Source organism: Benincasa hispida, chromosome 11 (assembly GCF_027475165.1).
Source record: "Benincasa hispida cultivar pf3 chromosome 11, pf3_genome.v1.1, whole genome shotgun sequence".
Lineage (NCBI taxonomy): Eukaryota > Viridiplantae > Streptophyta > Magnoliopsida > Cucurbitales > Cucurbitaceae > Benincasa > Benincasa hispida.
This window is the reverse complement of record NC_143488.1, coordinates 10683696-10704688: the sequence shown is the minus strand read 5'-3', so window position 1 is coordinate 10704688 and position 20993 is coordinate 10683696. Positions and strand designations below refer to the sequence as shown.

At 36.4% G+C, this 20993-nt stretch overlaps 1 protein-coding gene and 1 pseudogene across 2 annotated transcripts; both read left to right on the top strand.

The window, feature by feature from the left end:
• Positions 1–11638: 11638 nt before the first annotated feature.
• Positions 11639–15481, top strand: LOC120091506 (thioredoxin reductase NTRB-like). The gene is made up of 2 exons (XM_039049573.2): positions 11639–12860; positions 15133–15481. The coding sequence occupies exons 1-2, from the start codon at positions 11774–11776 to the stop codon at positions 15201–15203; spliced, it is 1158 nt and encodes a 385-aa protein (XP_038905501.2). The 5' UTR covers positions 11639–11773; the 3' UTR covers positions 15204–15481.
• A 1073-nt stretch (positions 15482–16554) lies between these two features.
• On the top strand, positions 16555–19179 carry LOC120090540 (uncharacterized; annotated as a pseudogene). The gene is made up of 5 exons (XR_016524840.1): positions 16555–16769; positions 17383–17443; positions 17582–17717; positions 17854–18089; positions 18904–19179. The product of XR_016524840.1 is annotated as an uncharacterized LOC120090540 (transcript).
• The last annotated feature ends 1814 nt before the right edge of the window (positions 19180–20993 follow it).

Genomic DNA, 20993 nt, shown 5'->3' with positions numbered 1-20993 from the left:
CAATCTTTTGAAAGAAAAAAAAACATTCATACTTGACTTGGTACTCTTATGCCTTAGTTGAGGTAGAGTCCTGTTTGCCCACTCACCCTCAATGCCAATAACCTTAGCTGATGTGAAGTAATCTCAATATAATCAACGTCGATAATAGTCATATCTGCATGTAGATGAAGGGATCGAATCCCGCAGCAAAAGTGTTGTGAATGCCTTGCATCCCGCAACTCGATTTTTAGATAAACAAATTTAGTATACTAAAAGAATATAAATATGTAATATAGCATGATTTAAGGAAAAATATTAGAACCATTCTTACTTTTGTAGATTCCAAAGCTTCACGAACAATCCTCTTTAAGTTCCAACAAACGACTCCTCCAACGATCTTGATCACGAACGATTTCTTAAACGATTTCTTGAAAAATCTCAAACATTACCATGAGAGTAACCTCGTTAATCTTTAGGATTCCAATAGAGAGATAAGTGGTATCCAACTATTGGGAGAGGGAGAGAAGAAAAGGTTTTTGGAGAGTATAGAAGATTCTCTTTGTGACTTAGAGAAAATTTTGCACAATAACGCTTGTGTGTGTACTGTCAGTGTCTGTTTCTCTCAAAGAGGCCATAGGAAGGCATTTATATAGAGTAGGGTCAAGCCCTTTTCTTTATCATTTTCCTATTTTCCTTTTCCACGATTAATTAAGGGAAATTATTTCAAATGGTAAAACTGTTGAAAATATTTACAAGATATAGCAAAATTTTAGAACTATCAATGATAGACGTTGATAGACTTCTTTCAGTGTCTATCAGTGTCACTGATAGACACTGATAGAAATCTATCAGTATCTATCATTGATAGTTATAATATTTTCCTATGTTTTGTAAATATTTTGGTTCATTTTTCTATATTTAAAAACAACCCATTAATTAATTAAATAACACTTATTTAATTAATTAACCCTATTAATTAAATAACACTTATTTAATTAATTAGCACGATTAAATAACACTTATTTAATTTAATTTGCACATTAATTAAATAACTATTTATACATTAAATCTAAATCTAATGTTTATATATTTAGTTATCATAAACATCGTATATATGTGTGCAATATCTCTCCATTAATTAATTTTTTGTGAATTTAGTTCACTTGAATTAATTAATTAAATCTTTATTCAAATATTACTTTCCAATTTAATTTGAATTGTAGATCATATCCATAATCAATTATATATTAATCACATTAATATATGGTTTCCTCGAATTAATTTGAATAATTTAAATTATCCTTCTTAAATATCTTCTAGTGAGCTAACAAGGGGACCTGGTGGACCTGTAGATCAGAAGTTCCAACGATATGAGATTAATTGGACCAAGTTAATCAATATTCGTTAACTGTGGATACACTCCACTAAAGACCCACAACTGCACTATTTTCACTACAAATATATTTCTGTGTCTACGGATACAGACCAATAACATTAAGTTAATCCTTCACGAGTGTTCATAACTCAAACTGGGTCAAATTGCCGTTTTACCCTTGGGTTACTTCTGACTTCTTAAGTACCAATTCTCCTCTAATGAACAACCTGTTTATGGTCCAATCAATAAACAGAAACCCCTTCCAGGTCAATGAGAGGGTAGAGCCCTTTGTTCAAGTCTCAGAGACACTACTTAAGGGAACAATCATCTACTTACCTTTAAGGCGAGAATAAGTGAATTCCATCTTGAAGTATTATGTTTTCAGCTCCCCACTCGGTCTTGTCCCCGAAATGAGGTATATTGGGTCAATAAATTGGTCACCCTCACCCATACAAATAAAAAACGATCCTTTATGAATAGGATTTCATAATATACTCAAGATTAAGACAAAGTTGCCTAAGTCATCCTATTGAAATAGGAACCTAATTAGTTAACGGTGTTACATCTAGTGGTTACTATTTCACGGTTCAGTCTTATGCAAACTCATTGCACAAGATACCTCCACTCGCATGTCAACTATACGAACGCTTTGGATCATTGTATTTGTATCAAATACAAAGTGGGTCGTATCCATAGTGTTACCATGATAAGATACCCAACCTTATCCCTATGCGATGAACCCTTTAAGTTGTATCTTAAACATTGATCATTGTATGTCTCCATATACATTTCAAGACTTATACGACAACCTTAGATGTTAGTTTATTGGATTTAGGGTTATTAAGACAAAATAGTCAAATAACACAAACAATAACATTTATTGAATTAACATCCATAACTCTTTATTGATGACAGTCAATTAATAACACTTATTATCTACGAGTTTTAAGGCATAAAACCTAACAATATATATGTCCCAAAGGCTAATATAAATCTGTTCATAATGTATGTCTTGGATACCTTCATCTCCTTGAGTATCAGAAAACCCGGATACCTTCATCTCCTTGAATACCGAGTTTCATTATTAGAGTTTTACAACATGCTTTTCACTAAACACACATAGTACTTTATTTCTTAAGCATTCCTTAAGAAACTTGGCATTTAAATAAATAAACATAGTATGAAAAGTTCATAACATATTAGGAATGCTTCCATTGATTAAATCATGCTTAAGACATTGCATAACAACATAGTTTATAAACTTCCTTTAGGAAACATTCATGTTCGAAACATGCTTTGGAACTATTGGAGCATCTAGATCCATAAGGTATAGTCATGCTTTAAAAACACTGGAAAGAGAAAACTCATGCTTTAGCATATATTGAAACTTACTTTGGGTTGACTATGCATCCAACCCTATCATACTTTGCTAAACCATGTGTTGAAATACATTTAAAGTAAACATTCTTTAACTCAAACATTGGAAACATTTAAGGAATAACATCTATTTGTCACTCACTGTTACTTGTTAGCTCACAAAGGATTATAGGCCTTCCCTATCTCTGTTTGGCTGACCGAATACATGAATAAGTTTTATTTAATGACATTGGCTCCCTTTTGAGCTTAAACTTATTTTTAAAAACTTAGCTTTTTATGTCCCATTTTTCTTAGCTTAATTTCATCTTTAGTTTCCCTTTTCAAGTCAACATTTAAGTGTCTAGTAACTTATCACGTTTAACATTCCTTAAGGAACTTCATATTGATTTACAACACTTAGTCTTCAAGACTAGGTGCAATACTAATCATGTTGGGATTGGTGTCCTAATTCTCCCGGAGTCTCGTTGTTTGTAATGATACACATTGTTTAATGAATAAAATAATTGTTATTTCATTCTGGCATTTACTCATATCCAATAAACAAAACTCCATGGTTATCTTATGTAAACTTAAGCATGTATATGTGATATACAAGTGGATCATGACTTAAGTGATAACCTCAATAGGTATGTAGTATAAGGATTAAGGTGGGATACCTAATCCTGGTGACACTACGGATACGACCCGCTTTGTAGAGGTTTGCAAGTGTTGTAAACTACTACAGATGGTAGATCCTGATATTCATGTGGAGACGTGCGAATGGGGGTGTCCTATACAAAGAGTTTGTATAAGACTTGGACCACGAGATGACTAGACTTTGTATATAACGCAGTTGATACTAGAGACTTACATCTCACCTAAACGACCATAGGTGACACGACCTCAATCCTGAGTGTTTTGGGAACTCTTGCCTTTGAGGGTGGTCCTTTGATTAGTATGGGTGAGAGTGGCCAGATTGCCAACTCAACATGCCTACCTTTTTGGGGATTTGTCTGATCTGGGAGCTGGAAACTCAATCCACAAGATGGAATTCACTTCTTTCCCGAAGTAGGGATAAGTAGAGAGATTGCTCCCTTAAGGGCTAATTCAGAGGCTTGAACATAGTGACCACAACTTCTTTTTGGAAGAGAGGACTCAATCATAGTAGGACTATGACTTATGTTCATTAGAGGGATCAGTGGTACTTAAGGAGTTAGATGTAACTACAGAGGCATAACGGTTATTGGCCGAGCTGTACTTACGAGCAATTTGTGAAGGATTGTTACACTTCTGATTGGTTAAGATGGACACATAATATATCTGTGATAAGGAGAGTTCAACTGTCGGTCTTTAGTGGAGTGCTTGGTAGTTAACGGATGGTGGATCCCGTGACTAAAGAGTTTAATTAGTTATTTGATGACGGGAAATTAGATGCCAATTTACTTAACAACTAAGTTTCTCGGGTGATCCAAGGTCAAACACAGGGACTTGTAGCTGGCTGAATGCGGTAATGTGCATGCGGCGGTTGAATAAAAGAATAGATGAGAGGTTTCTAAGCTAGCACTATTCCTACTCCTAACTAACAGACAACGCAATGAGAATATGCATGAGAGTAGATACACGAAAACTCATGACATGAAACAAATGAATGGGAAAATAGATAAAATGTGGAGATGATTTCATTGCAATACTAAAGAGTGACCATAAAGGCAATCTCAGTCAACGCAAGCCATACGATCATGCTACACATACTTGAGCCTAACTCTAGGATGTATGCGATGTGTATGCATAAGTGTCGAGATGACCGCATACAACTACCATATCCTACTTCCTGGACGCATGCAATATCCTATCCGTAGGGTGCATACGTTGTGTGACCCTATGCGTTCCAATCCGCTCTCCCGAGCCTTAGATTTGGATTTTAGACTATCCTTCCATGTATGCCTAAATGATGAATGATGCGCTCATAGGACAAGGTAACCGCATGACTTTGCTGACATAAAATTATTCTTATCTCTAGAGAACAAGGACTTATATTGCTTAATGCGACCAACCACTTACCCTCCTGGGCAGTTGGTTGTTGCTGATTTTACTCATAGATAAGCATTGTGTTGGCCTACAGACAGGCGTTGCTACAGCTTCACACTAAGCAAATAAGGTTTACTCACATACTCACACAACACATCTTTCGGTGGTTTGCTACATGATTCATATCCCTAATCCACATGACTAAGGATGCGATACTCAAGCAATCTCACTAAGTAATGCAATGAAGGTTAAAAATGCTAAATAAAGAAGATGGAGATGGAGTTGAAGGAAATATAGAAATGTATTGAACACAAAATGTATTAATTCCTTAATCCTAAAATGTAGTACAATACAATATAATAAAAATAAGAGAAAAATGAAATGACTGGCTGGAAGCAAAGACTTTCTTCTAGTGGATTGCATCAAAGCTACCGGTGGTGCCATGGATGGGCGGTGGAACTGACTCTCTCGAGATCTAGCTCCGATCGTCACTCGGAATGGATGAAGGAGGTGAAGAGCTCTCATCTTCTCACGTATTTGTCTGGATCACAAGGATCCACCCTAGGCGAACCTCAGGCGAAAACCTTGGATAACTTGAATTTTTTCTTATCGACTTCTTTATATAGAGCCTGGATCGCCGACAACATTAATGGACAGCTCTGATTTTGACATTTGGCGCATTTAGTCCTTTCTGAACCTCTGTTGCCAACGGCGTGGTAGGTGGAACATCAACATCATCTTTTAATTTTCTCGAGGTAGATGCATTGATGCGTTCATTCCACCAACCTTGCGTTGATCCCTTTACCATGCGTTATTGTGTAGCCGCAATCATGTAGTGATCACATTCACTTAATACCGCAACTTTACACGTTGACCGCAGTCGCTTGATGAACGCAACTCCCATGTGATGGACGCATGTGGCTGATTACCGAAACATCCATGCACTGATCGAATGCGTTTACCTTTGCGATGGAGAGTTTCTCCGCATGTGGTCGTCTATGTGGTGGTCCAGTTTTCGTGTTTGCATTCACTTCCTACATTAGCTACAAAAATAGAACATTGAATGGATAATAACGTATATTATTGGGTTAGCTGAGATTCTAAATCTTGAACACCGCAAGCTCAATTTCTCGTGAATTCCTAACATAATTGCCACATATCTGCTTAACAACCCTCATAATTCTAAGTAAAAGGCCTAAGATGACATGCATTTCTGCATATCATCATTATTCACGTACCGTTGAAGCTTCGAGCTACAGGTCCATAAGGTCCTCTTGGTAGCTTAATGAATTCAGTTGATGATTAGTTCTTGGTGTTTTCAAACTGACAAGAGGTAATTCGATTATATATGATATGATCAGTATGATGTATGAGATACATCTAGTGGGGGATTAATGTAAATGAGATTTACATTAAATACCATGGAATAGAAAAAGAGCTATGATTTATATGTTTCATGAGATAAAATATTAAAACTATAGGTTATAAATATTGTATGATAAGTTAGTTATCATTTATATTTATAATAATATTAATTATTGGATAATTAATTATTTTTCTCTAATAACCAATTGAGTGGGAGATTATTGGTGGTTTCATGGTAACCGTGAGATAAAAGGAAAAATGTTTTCCTAATTTTAGTGATGTTGAAAATTGTTGAATTTGAGATTTTTCTCTCTTGGAAATTTTCTCACGGTTGTTGTCAAGAAAATAGGATTTACTAAACGACAACTTGGAGCTAGCTAAACGATCGTATAGTGTTTTGTAGGCGACAGATACTTAGCTAAGTGATGAGCTAAACGATCGCATAGCTTTTGCTAAACGATTGGGCATTGACCTATACGATAGGTTCTGCTTTCTCCCACTTGCTCAATCGTTTACACGATTATTGTTTCCTCCATTTTCTACCTCAAACCAAGTCCATATAGAGCCCACCCTCTGGATTCTCACACCAAGAATACCAAGGTAGCCTTCTTGGTGGTGTCATACTAAATTCGACACCGTCGAGGTTCTGTGGAGGTCGTTCGTGTTGATTGAGGTGTTCGTGACCGATGCGGTCATTGAGTTCGAGTACGCTGTGTTCGTGCAGTGTAGTGGTCGCATTGGACGGGCGTTCGACGTTGCTTTATTGTTGTGTTCGAGCGTTCGTGATCAAGGAGCTTGGCGATGAGTCTACAGACGTGTGTAGCGTTTCTCCTTGATCATTTATAGTATCATGCTATAATTTCTGTAATTAATGCATAACCGTATGTTTTTTTTATGACTGTAATTTTAAAGTTCATATATGATTGTAATTTGGAATGATCTTTCCGTTGCTGATGGGAATCCTCTTGTTCGATTTCCTTCAATTGGTATTAGAGCCGGGTTGTTCTAATATTCCAAATTACAAGTATGTTTTGAACTTCTTTTACAGTCTTGGTGGGTTTCTGCATTTGTATTTAAATGTTAAGTGCATTTGTGGATGGAGTTGATGAATGTTTTCGGGTTTAATTGCCTTTTAGTTAAAGCTTTCTTCAATTACAAAGTGTTAATTTTGTAAGGGCCCCTGTGTTTTTTGGGCATAATTAACTTGCAATCGAGTCTGTAATTCAAAGAGTTTAAGTTAGTCGAGTCGTTCATGATGAAGTTTCGAAGCATGGATATGCGGTTCTCAACGAGGATGAAGACCAAGAGTTGATTGTATCGTGTAGCCTAAGGTAAACGATCGTTGGGATTTATCTACACGAACGTGAAAATTTTTCTATATAATCATGTAGTATTTACTAAACAATCGTTTAGCTAATGGTAAGCGATGAGGTAAATCATTTACTCTATCGCGTAGCGTTGGTTGTGTTGGAATTGGTGTCCTAATTCTCCCGAAGTCTCGTTGTTTTGTAAAGATACACATTGTTTAATGAATAAAATAAGTGTTATTTAATTCTGGCATTTACTCATATCTAATAAACAAAGCTCCTTGGTTATCTTATGTGAACTTAAGCAGGTATATGTGATATACAAGTGAATCACGCCTTAAGTGATAACTTAAATGGGTCTGTAGTATAAGGATTAAAATGAGATACCTGATCCTGGCGACACTACAGATACGGTTCGCTTTGTAGAGGTTTGCAAGTATTGTAAACTACTACAGATGGTAGATCCTGACCATTCATGTGGAGACATGCGAGCGGGGGTGTCCTATACAAAGAGTTTGTATAAGACTTGGACCACGAGATGACTAGACTTTGTATATAACGCAGTTGATACTAGAGACTTACATCTCACCTAAACGACTATAGGTGACACGAACTTTGAGGGTGGTTCTTTGATTAGTATGGGTGAGAGTGGCCAGATTGCCAACTCAACATGCCTACCTTTTTCGGGACTTGTCTGATCTGGGAGTTGGGAACTCAATCCACAAGATGAAATTCACTCATTTCCCAAAGCAGGGTTAGTAAAGAGATTGCTCCATTAAAGGCTGATTCTGATGCTTGAACATTGTTGCCACAACTTCTCTTTGGGAGAGAAGATTCATTCATAGTAGGATTATGACTTATGTTCATTAGAGGGATCAGTGGTACTTAAGGAGACAGATGTAATTATAGGGGCATAACGGTTATTGGCCCAGCTGTACTTACGAGCAATCTGTGAAGGGTTAACTTCTGATTGGTTAAGATAGACACATAATATATCTGTGGTAAGGAGAGTTCAGCTGTTGATCTTTAGTGGAGTGCCTGACAGTTAACGAATGGTGGATCCCGTGACTAAAGAGTTTAGTCAGTTATTCACGTACCGTTGAAGCTTCGATCTACAGGTCTATGAGGTCCCCCTGGTAGCTCAATAGATTCAGTTGAGGACCAGTTCTTGGTGTTGATTTGAAATGTTCAAATTGACAAGAGGTATTTTGATTATATATGATATAATCGATATAATGTATAAGATACATCTTGTGGAGGTTTGATGTAAATGAGATTTACATTAAGTACCATGGAATAGAAAAAGAACTATAGTTTATATGTTTCATGAGATGAAATACTAAAACTATAGGTTATAAATATAGTATGATAAGTTAGTTATCATTTATATTTATAATAATATTAATTATTGGATAATTAATCTTTTTCTCTAATAACCAATTGAGTGAGAGGTTATTGGTGGTTCATGGTAACCGTGAGTTAAAAGGAAAATTATTTTCCTAATTTTAGTAAGGTTTTTACAAACGTTGAAAAATTGTTTTTAAGATTTCTCTCGCAAAAAGAAAACTCACGATCGTTGTCAAGTAAATATAGATTTACTAAACGACAGTTCAGGCAAGCTAAACGATCGTGGAGTATTTACTAAACGATAGCTTGCCTAAAGTAAATGATCGTGTAGTATTTGTAGGTGACAGACATTGAGCTATGCGATGAGCTAAACGATCGCATAGCTTTAGCTAAACGATTGGGCATCGACCTATGCGATAGGTTTCAACCATCTCCCACTTGTCCAATCGTGTACACGATTGTTCTTTCCTCTTTCGTCTGCCTCATACCAAGTTCGAATAGAGTCCACCATTTGGATTCTCACCCTGAGAATACCAAGGTAACCTTTTTGGTGGTGTCATACTCAACTCAACACCGTCAAGGTTATGTGGAGGCCGTTCGTGTTGCTGAGGAGTTCGTGACCAAGGCGATCGTTGAGGACGAGCGCGAAGTGTTTGTGTAGTGTTGCGTCGTGGTGTTTGAGTGTTCGAGGTTGCTGTTGTTCGAGCGTTCATGAGCAAGGAGCGTGGAGACGAGTCTACAGATATTTGTAGAGTTTTCTATTTGTTCATTTGAGTTTTCATACTGTAGTTTCTGTATTGATTGTATAATCGCATGTTTCTATTTCGACTGTAATTTGTAATGTTAATTCATGATTGTAATTTGGAATGATCTGTTTTCCGCTGCTCATGGAAATCTCGAGTTTGATTTCTTCCAGGCTGTCCAATTGTGTAGGCACTAGAGGTAGGCAACCGTAATGGGAGCATGTGATGCTCATCATTTAGTAAAAGGCGCGTGCTAGATGATCGTATAGTTAGCAAGCATCATTGCTTAGTTACTACCTACATGATCATGCGGTATACGATACAGAGGCGCTAGCTAAGCGATCGTTTAGCCGATGGTACTTTGCTGCATCGTAGTCGTTTAGACGATCGCCTAAGGCGTGCGTTGTGCGGAGAGCGCTAAGCGATCATGTACCTCAGGCTTCATCGCTTAGTAAAAGGTACACGATCGTGTAGCATTTGCTAAACGATTGTTTAGCTCTAGGAGCATTGTTAGGCGATCGAGCGCAGTGTTTGTTTTATCGTGTAGATGATCGCAGGGAGTTTAGTACACGATGGTTGGAGACGCGTTGCTTCGCCCGGACGGTTCAAGACCCAGTTCGTCTATTTGAACCAGAGACTCCTTGTTTTTGTAATAGTTAGCTTTAATTTTGTGTTTTAAGGCAATTTTAAAAGTGTTGATTGTAGCTAATTTGCAACTACAAAATAGTATTTACTATAGCAAAAGGTGGTTATTATAGTCTTAGGATAATTCTTGCCTCAAACACACCCTAAGAGTGCGTTTGGTTTAACTTTTCAACCATTAATTTTGAAAATAAGTTGTTTTTATAAAAAATTAAAGTGTTTGGCAGCTATTCAAAATAACTTTTGAAACACTTTTAAATTGTATTTTAAACAATTTTCACCAAAAAAGTTTAAATAAAAATGATTTTTTTAAAAAAATATTTTTTTTGCAGTCAATTCAAACATGCCCTAAATAAATAGATCTAACTATAGTTTTGTCTAAATTTTGCTATTTTCTACATGAATAGTCTAGTAGACTATTATTTTACACAAAAGTCTAGCCCGATTTACCTTTAAGCTCTTCTTATATTCATTTTTTAAAACTAAGTATATAATAATATTAATAGCAAAAGAAGCATGTAAGAGAAGTTTTTTTGCGGTTCTAAACTTCCTGAAATGGTTTTCTTTACAAAACCTACACAAGTAAAAGAAAGTTTCTTAAAAATTTTGAGAATGGTTGCCCTCAGAAATGAAATCAAGGATTGTAGAAGCTTCATAGGAGAAAACAAGTATTTGATATATACATCACTATATATTTGAATTTTCTAGAAATAAACTAGGGTATATTTTGATAAGTGCATGAACAATACAATTTGTACAATATATCTTCTTACATATCGAACAATGTTTGCGATGTATATTTACATTTTTCAGTATATTACCAATATATTTGATATAGAGATCTCAATGGAGAGGTGACCGATTTGGTACCTTCAAGTTTTTAGTTCCACAATTCTAACATCCTTATTCATTGCGTGTGACGAGATCTTTGTTACACACGCGGACATCGTGCAGTCTATTTGATTAGATTATGATCACCTGAATGTGCTATTACAATATCTTCCTCATTGACTCATATTAGAAGTTCAAATGGTAGGTTTCAAGGCATTCGATTTGGTTATGTAAGCCTTAGCTGGAATCATAAAGCACATTCTTTAGCTGGCAAGAGCCTTCCACTTTTGTTTGGTTTTTACGAAAAAAAAAAAAATGACTATAACTCATTTTTAGTCGTTTGAGCTTTCATATGAGTTTGAATGAAAATTTATGTTTTTATTAAAAGAAACAAAGTAAATGGAGAAGATGTGAGATTTAAAAAGAAAAAGAAAAAAAAAAAGGGAATTGTAGAGAGTGAGTAATTAAAGTAGAAAAGGAATATAAAAAATGGTAAGAAAAGAAGGTAAGGGGATGAAGCATATGCATAGTTGAAACTTGAAACTGGGGTATGAAATGGAATAACCTTCATGCCTTGATTAACTTCGGATAATGGGAAATCAAAGGATAAGCATCCCTTGTTTCACACTATAGGCATAAAAAAAAGAACCACTTATTTTTAAGATATGCTCGAATGTGAACATAAACATTGCCATTTGCGTTATAAATATGTTTACTATTGTTTTATTTATTTATTTATTTTAAAAGAGAGGGGAAAAAAAACGCAAAAGTGTAAAAAAAAAAGAGGGTAGAAAATCAGAATGAGTAGTCGCTTTAGAGCCAATGGGAATAATAGGGGCGTGAACACCATTCCCAGTTTACTGCGAAAAGCGCTATATTCTATTTGCCGCACCTCTGTCCCTCCTTCTCCAGTATCTTCCGCTCCGATCTCCTCCAGGTCAACCAGCTCAACAACAATGGCGGATGCTACCGAGACCCTTAAAACCAAGCTTTGCGTTATTGGAAGTGGCCCCGCTGCCCACACTGCTGCCATATACGCCGCCCGCGCCGAGCTCAAGCCTATTCTCTTCGAAGGATGGATGGCCAACGACATCGCCCCCGGCGGCCAGCTCACTACCACAACCGACGTTGAAAACTTCCCTGGATTTCCCGAAGGCATTCTTGGCATCGAACTCATGGACCGTTGCCGCAACCAGTCGCTTCGCTTTGGCACTCAGATCTTCTCCGAGACCGTAACCAAGGTCGATTTCTCATCCAAGCCATTTAAGGTCTTTGCTGATTCAAAAACCGTCCTCGCCGATTCTGTGATTGTCGCCACTGGTGCCGTTGCCAAGCGATTGACGTTTCCTGGCTCCGGTGAAGCCGATGGGTACTGGAACCGAGGTATTTCGGCTTGCGCTGTCTGTGATGGCGCTGCGCCTCTATTCAGAAACAAGCCCTTGGCGGTCATTGGGGGTGGAGATTCCGCCATGGAAGAAGCCAATTTCCTCACCAAGTATGGCTCTAAAGTGTATATTATCCACCGAAGAGACGCTTTCAGAGCTTCCAAGATCATGCAACAGCGCGTCTCCAGTAACCCTAAAATCGAGGTGATTTGGAATTCGGTGGTTAAGGAAGCTTACGGCGACGATAACGGGCGAGTACTGGGAGGTCTGAAGGTCCATGATCTGGTCTCCGGAAAGGTTTCTGATTTGAAGGTTTCCGGATTGTTCTTCGCTATTGGTCACGAACCAGCCACCAAATTCTTAGCTGGACAACTCCAACTCGATTCTGATGGCTATGTGTTGACGAAGCCTGGGACGACGCAGACCAGTATCCGGGGTGTCTTTGCTGCTGGCGATGTTCAAGACAAGAAGTACAGACAAGCTATCACTGCTGCTGGAACGGGTCAGTAAAAATGTTTCCGCTTTCCATACTCATTTTCCTTCTCCCTGTTTTAATTATTTTCTTAACTTCATTTCTCTCCATTGGGAATGAGCTCATACAAATTAACAAACGTCTTCCTTCTGTTAGTGGTAGATTTGAAGGTGGATGTATATTAGATTATGTAACGAAAAGTTAACTCCGAACTGTCTATATCCAAATCTATTGCAAACGTTGCATCTAGTTTCGTAAAGTCCAGTAAAAGGAAATGATTGAAGTCCATGAGGATGAACTTCCAAGTACTTGGTGCCTGTGTTTTGAGCCTTTGCATCTAGTTTCGTAGTTAAGATGTAATCTCAATAGTGAAAGGCATGAGGAACATAACCAGACATGCATACTAATTGATCTAAATAGGAGAAGATGAAGAATCCTCTCCCTAATTTAATCAGGATATGACGTCCAATTAGTTCAAATACTGGTTAGCAAATAATTTAAAGAAGCTACATGCCTTGTGCACCATGAAGACGTAAAATAGGTGGTAATTTTCCGAACATTCTCGAAATTTGTCTCTAACCATTGGAGAAGATGCTTCTATTCCTTTTAACCCAAATCATCCAAAAATACAAATGACTCACATACTTCTTCAACCTCAAAGATTGCGTGTGAGTGTGAATGGAAGAGGGAAATTCATGTCATAGCACCTCAGAAACATGTTTAATCTTGACCTACCATTTTGTAATATTCTCAATAGACCATTTGGCTTATGAGATAGTTCTGTGCTTTTAACATTTTTGCGGTTAGTGGTTCCATTTGTTTGTTTGTTTTTTAAAAATAAAGAAAACTAATAAATTAATTATTTTATTTCTAAAGATTGTTTAATTTTGAGGTTGCTTCATTATTTTAACATTTAAGTCCATGTCAAATGAAATTCTTCTCTCCTTTCCTCCTCTATTATTTCCAGACTGTTATTATTTATCTACCTGCTCATGCCTCTGTGGATGCCCATGAGATAAACATATTGATAGTTCTGGGGTAGTGAACAGAACTTGGTTAAACTCAATATATTAGGAAGTAACGGTACATTCTACATTTAAAAGCTAGTAGGGAATAACTTTTTAAATTGTGAGAACGTGCATTGAAAAAGTGATTTTAGTAGATTCATTCACAATCGATCTTACTGAACTCTCAAAGCTGTACATAATCACTTTTAATGCTCTCAAAAGCAAAATTCCAAACGCAGGCTTAGAAAGCTCCTAATCATCAGGGTTATAAACCCTTACCAAATTGAGTTATCTGGTTTCCAACCCTTCTTCTCCCAAGTACTTGATGCAACTCCTTAGTTAGATTCAGTTTGTTGTCTTCTTTTCTTTTTTCAGCTTTGATTTAGAACTCTACGGTTCTTTAAGTTCTTTAGTTTGAATTCTTTTGTTTAGTTACCATGTGGTAACTTATGTGTGTTTAGGTTGTTATGATAGTTTATTATTAAGCGAAAGCCACCAGCTCTTTAAATATAATTTTTGAGGTATTATTCAGAATTTGAAAACTCTCCCAACTTGATATACCAGTATTCTTTTTGTCTGGATAAATTATATTTTTGATATTTATGTTTTGTTGAGATTCTTTTTGGTTGCAAAATTTAAAAAGCTAGAAGTTCTAGTCTATAGATTGAGAAATTACTCAATTTGAACCAGTGACCTGACATAGTGATATGTTAAACACTAACGAAGGTGGACGTATGTTGTTTTTTAATTAATAATTGGTAATGTTTTTTTATTCAACAACGTTTTGTATTATCTTGGTTTAGATGTCCACATGTTCATTCCTCTCATCCCCCACTCTTCTTCCCGGATTTCCCTCCCAAAGAAAAAGTCAGTCATCAAACTCCCAATTATATCTTTGCCTTCCTCCCAAATCCTTGAATTTAAGTTTTTGAAGGTAAAGGTAAAATTAATCTGGTTTTAGCTTAAAGTATGTGTCTAAGAGCCATTTAGTAGTTTTTGGGTTAAACTATCAGTTTTGAAACAAAAAAAAAGAAAAAAGAAAAAAAGAAGAAAAATATAGAACAAGAAGATGGGGATTTAGCGCGCGCGTGTGTTTGTTTGTTTTGGAAAGTTATTTATTGAAGCTAAGACGATGGGATTTACCTCGTTTTAAATTTAGCCCCCTGTTCCTTTTGCTCTTAAAAAGTTTTCTTTTTGTACGAAAATCATGTATTTTTTTCACTTCCCCTCCAAAACGGTTGATCAAGTGAAGTTGCTTCCTATCTGCTAGCTAAGATTTATTTCGTATGGTACAGGTTGCATGGCAGCATTGGATGCGGAACATTACCTGCAAGAAATTGGTTCTCAGGAGGGGAAGAGTGATTGATTAGGTCGTGCCTGGGTTTCTCAAAGTTGGCTGTTGAGAAGTAATTTGAAGACAATGGCCAATGTTAAGAATGACTGTTGAAGGGAATGCTTGTTATGGACCCTCTCATATAATTATTGATTTGGGAAGTTTACGGGGAGGGATAGATGGAAATATATTAATAGCATTTTCGACGAAGGTTGTTATGTTATTCAGGATAATCTTTGGATAATCTGTAACTTGTGCACTGCATTTATGTTGGTTTAGTTATCTAGATCTTTCATGATTTATTCTTTCCACTTCCAATCTGTTTTCATTTTGGGTTTGCATTGATGGAATGGGTGGAACTGTGGAACATAGTTGCCCACAGGAATTGTGGAGTGAAAAAGTAGTTACCTTATACCTCATTTCAAAGATATTTTCCTTAAGAATTTAGACATGAGGAATGAAGCATTATATGGTAACTACTTCAGAAATTTTTAATGGAACAGGAGGAGTTGTGGTAAAAAATTACCAATGGCAAGTATATAGTGAAAAACTGGACGAGATCTTGTTACTCATTTCATTTCTTTTTCTCAAGAATTTAGTCAACTTTTGGTGTACTTGGTTACTTTCACGACTGAGAAATAAGTGGGGGGCATGGATTTAGGAAGCTTCCTACATCTTTTTTTTTATGTGTTTGAATAGTAAACACTATTATATAGGAATATTTGTTTTAAGGGTTGAGATTAGATGTTATGCATCCTAAGCCTAACCCTTGTTCAGGGCATGAATTTAGGAAGCTTCAGCTTCTTACATCATTTTTCTATGAATTTGAATAGTAAACACTATTCAAATCCATGGATTACCCTTTACTTTTTTTATTTTATTTTTCTAATTTAATCTAGGAAGCACATTAGCCAACCTCCAAACATCACCGACTGCCATCGACCAACTCTGGCCACCACCCTCTGGCGACCATAGCAGGCCAACTTTGGCGAATGTCGCCACCTCTAACTATATTAGAATAATTAACATGACAAATTTAAACTAATCTAAAATCTAACCAATGATTAAATATAAAAAAATATTTCACAAATTAAAGATTTATAAATCTGCACTTCATTTTCAGGCTATTAAGCTCGCACTCCAAACACAGGCTTCTTAAATCCAGACTTCTAAAATCTGCCCACCAAACATAGTTTTCTTAAACCCAGGTTACTTAAACCTCTCAGTCTAATCCCCGGGCTTAATATTCTTAAGCTTAACTTTCTGTTTGTATGTCATTTTCTCTTCTTTGGTTGTTTTTTCTGTTTGTTATCCTCATACACGAATTGAAATAAATGATTTTTAATTTACTCCAACTCAAATCTTACGCTTGAAGATCCTTCAACTACACTACACCTCTTTAAACCTCAAAAGGCTTTGGCCATTTCTTGACGTGTTCTTTATTTGGTACATTTATTCGAAGAAAATTTGATGGTTGGAGTTCAAAATAAAGAATAACCATGGGTGGAGAATTACCTCTGAATACAATTCCTTTGGAGAGCCAACCTGGCATCCTTTTCATTGGATCCTCAAATGTTGTCAAGTGCTCCCTCCTCTCTAGTAATTCTCTTTCTCTTACATATCTAAATTCAAGCTATTTCAATTTTTACTGGTTGCAGTTTCTTAAGCTGATTATTATTATGCCCGTTGGTAGTTGGTACCGTACGGACTCTACTGAAGTTCTCAATCATTGCATAATAAAAGAAGCATAATAAGTTAGTGGGGTTGTTTTCATGTTTGCTCGCCACATGGATACTAGTGTTATGATTGAGGAGTTCCTCCTCGATCTGTCGGAGAAGGGTTGCTTTTTATGGCTTGCTGGGGTGTGTGCGATTTTATGGATTTTGTGGAGGTGAATGGGATAGCAGGAATTTTAGAGGAGTAGAAAGGGACTTTAGTGAGGTTTGGTCCCTTGTTTGCTTCCATATTTCTATGTGAGCTTTGATTTCGAAGGCTTTTAGTAACAATTCCGTAGGTGTCATTTTACATGGTTGGGGTCCCTTTCTATATTGGGAGCTCTCCTTTTGTGGGCTTGTTTTTTTGTATGCTCTTGCATTATTACATTTTTCTCGATGAAAGTTGTTGTTTTCATTAGGAAAAAAATCATATTACTTGGTAGTTTGCATCAGAGAGACTGATATTTTCAGTACCCAATATTTTCCTGAAATTGTAGGATTACTCACTGTGGACTTTGAAGACGCTTTGAATTCATCATCTCAAGTTTCGGCCCATGGGTGAGTGGAAGAATTTTTCATTTTTCTTCTAGCTATCAACATCCTTCTATGTAGGCCAAAATGAAAATTACTAGCATTTTCTAGGTTGCTTGGTATAAATTTGAGCTCAAACTGGATTTATTTTTCCTTGGCAACCAGTTGGACTATCAATACACAATATTACACAGCTGATGTCTCTGTATCGGTGGCTCATTTGCATGAGGAATTATTCATCGAGACTTTGGCTATGTTCAATCAGTTGGCTGCCTTGGTCATGGTCTTTGACACGAACGATGTTAGCCCTTTCTATTTGCATCATTTCATTTTGTTTCTTTTCAAATATCACGTCTCCTGGGAATTTAGTTTCTAAACTGCAATTGTAACGATCAATTTTTTGTTGATGTCATCTGCTACTAATTTTATCATTGCAGCTTTCATCTCTTGTGACGACACTTCAGGATTGGGTCGCTCATGTTGATCTGCAAAAAATTGATGTATTATTATGCAAAGGAAATAAAGTAGACCTTGTTCCAGGTCATCCAGTTCATATTGAGTATAGAAAACTTCTGCAAAAGGAGAGGTTTAATGACTCTTCTATAGAGTATTCAGATACAGCTGAATATGCAGTTCATTGAGGCTAGTGCGTCCAATGAAGATTTTGATAAGTGTAAGATCCTTGTCCAATGAAGATTTTGACAAGTATGTATGTATGTTTGTTTGTTTATGTGGTTTTATTTAAGAAAAAGGGAAATTGTCTCAACTTAATAAGTTTCCACTAGAAGGAAAACAAAGAAAAGTTTCCACTCTAGTCTACATTCAGAATTATGATTATGAAATTTTAGAACGTTTGACCAAAGAATTTCAACCAAGTTTTCATTTTATTCGCTTGGACCAAAATTGATCGGTACATTCTTTACCATATAATCTTGCTGATTTTTGTTAGGAACCAAGATAGTATGGACTACCTTTGTCCCACATTGGTTAGAATGGGATGACAATGTAGTACTTAAGTGGCTTGGCTCTCTCACCTCAATAGTTGGTTTTTGGGGTATGGTTCTCCAAGGTGCTTAAGTACTCAATAGTATCTTCATAAAGTATTTCCAATTCATAACTTATGGATTATTATATGATAGATCTTAACTTGGCATATATAGAAATAGAAATAGATCTTTTGGAGAGATGGCCAAGTTGGCTGTGGGTGGTTGATAGCTCCGGTCTTGGAAACTAGTATAGTTTGAAACAAAGAACTGTCCAACTGTCTAGGGATAATTACTTAATGAAACCTCTTTGACTGGTTTGAATTTGAGAAACCTATCCCTTTCATATCACATATGTAGCAGTAGGAAATTGAAATTATTGCTGGCAAATGCACTGTAGAAATTCAACAAAGCGATAATTTGAACTATCTTATGAATTCAGAGTCACATTCTTCATTCTTGTCTTGTTTTTCTTAAATGACATAATTATACTATTATCTACAGGTTTGTCAATTGATCGTGATATACAAGGAGTTCAAAGGCTTTTATGGTATGGTGCTCTTTCTGCTCATATATGGCCTGGAATGATTCTAAAATCTGGAGATAAGATTACCAAGCCATCATTACCCAAAGAAGAAGGGCTTGTTTATTTGTTTCTTTTTTTTTTTTTTTTTTTGCATCACGTTAGTTTTTAGTACATTCTGTCATCTGTTAGTTAAAATTCTAAGTATGTGGCCTTTTCATTTTATTCAATCAGATTTGTCCGAAAAAGAATCTGATTTTGAAATTGACTACGAAATAGGGAACATGATCTTGAGGATTTAGAGCTGTTGGTGTCTGAGATAGGGAACATGCGTGACATCTTGAGGTTGGCGCCTGATTTTTCAAAGGAGAGAAATAGCTGCAAAATTGGCGATGAAAATGGCCATCATGTTTGGAGGCAGTAGTGATGGTGATGAAGGGAAAACTTGTACGGATGATCCAATATTTGGGCCCAAAATGCCAAATGATCTTCTTTTTGACGTCATTGCCATACCAGATTACGGGAATTCCACCCTCACGATATGGTCTCGCTCTCGCTTCACTCACTCTCGCCTTTCTCGCTGTCGCTCTCGATCTTCCTTCATGATGTGATTGCTTGTTAGTGTATGAATGATTTGACAATTTTCACGAAATAATCTATTTGAAACCTCAAATCGTTAATTTCCTAAACATATAATGGTGAATTCTTTAAAATCTAACTTCATTTCAACTGTGTTTTTGTTGAACGGGGTTCACTTCAACGGTGTTTTGTTGAACGGAGTTTTATTGAACGAGGTTTTCCAGAATTGGGTTTTTCAGACTGAAACAGATTTTTTCCAGAATGTGGTTTCATGGGAGCTGTGTGATTTGTCAAAAAAAGTTTGTAAATAGCACAACGAAAGGAGTGAGAGAGTGAGAGTGAGAGATCATTACCAAGGGTTGACAACAAGAAAGAGTGAGAGTGAGTGAAGGCGACAGCGAGAGAGAGCAATAGCAAGAGAGAGCGAGAACGTGAGAGAGTGAGAGCAGAATTGCAATTGTGTAATGGACTGATATTCATCTGCTTGTACAACTTAATAACAAATGTTCTCTTGCTTTGTAAGATGATAGAAAAGTGTCTACTCATTCGATACAGAGGTGATTGGGATGAAAACCAAAGTCTATATATTGGAGGCGAGCTGATAGGAATCATTGTACCTATTATATTGAAGTATAGAGAACTTAAAACTAACATTTACAGGGTTACAAATGTAAGTTCTTCAGAGTTTGATGTTATCATGAGAGTTAAATATAAGCTTGACTATGAAGTCCTTCCATAATACATACGGAACGATGGTGATGTTCGCTTCTTTCTTTTTCGAGAAGATCTTTTTAGAGTTCAACTATTTGTAATGCTAAAATCGAACCATGATGAAAATGTGAATATGAGTTATAATGATTATACGAGTGTAGACAGACAACACAAGAAATCATATGAGTTTAATCTAGAAGAGGAAGATATTTCATTGTCTATGAACACTCAACCATCAACATTATCAATAGACAATGACCGCATTGATCCATGAGACTTGGAAAGAGAAACTCAGAGTAATCGACCAGTGTTTGGTAATGAGAGGTCAGTAGGATTGAATTCAATGGATTGTGTCCTCCAGAAGAGCGTGGTCCTTTCATAGTTGGTAATGAGAGATCAACAGGATTGGATTCTATAGATTGTGGTCCTATGTAGTGGATTCAATGGTTCCACAATCCAGGTATTCATTTCATAGAGGAGAATTGATTATGCTTGGTACTTTTCATCTGGGACAGATGTTGAAGTTGGTCAACTTTTTTTTTTTTTTGAGTAAAAGTGACTTGAAAACGAGATTATCTACTTTGTCCATAAACCATAATTTTGAATATAAGGTAAGGAAGTCAAGTAAGTCTTTGTTCATTCTCAAATGTATTGAGGAGAGTTATAAGTGGAGCCTTCGTGCAGTGAAAAATATCAAGGTATAATATATTCAAGATCACAAAGTATATGCGGACGCACACATGTTCTATTGGAATTTTGAATCATGACCATAGACAAGCAA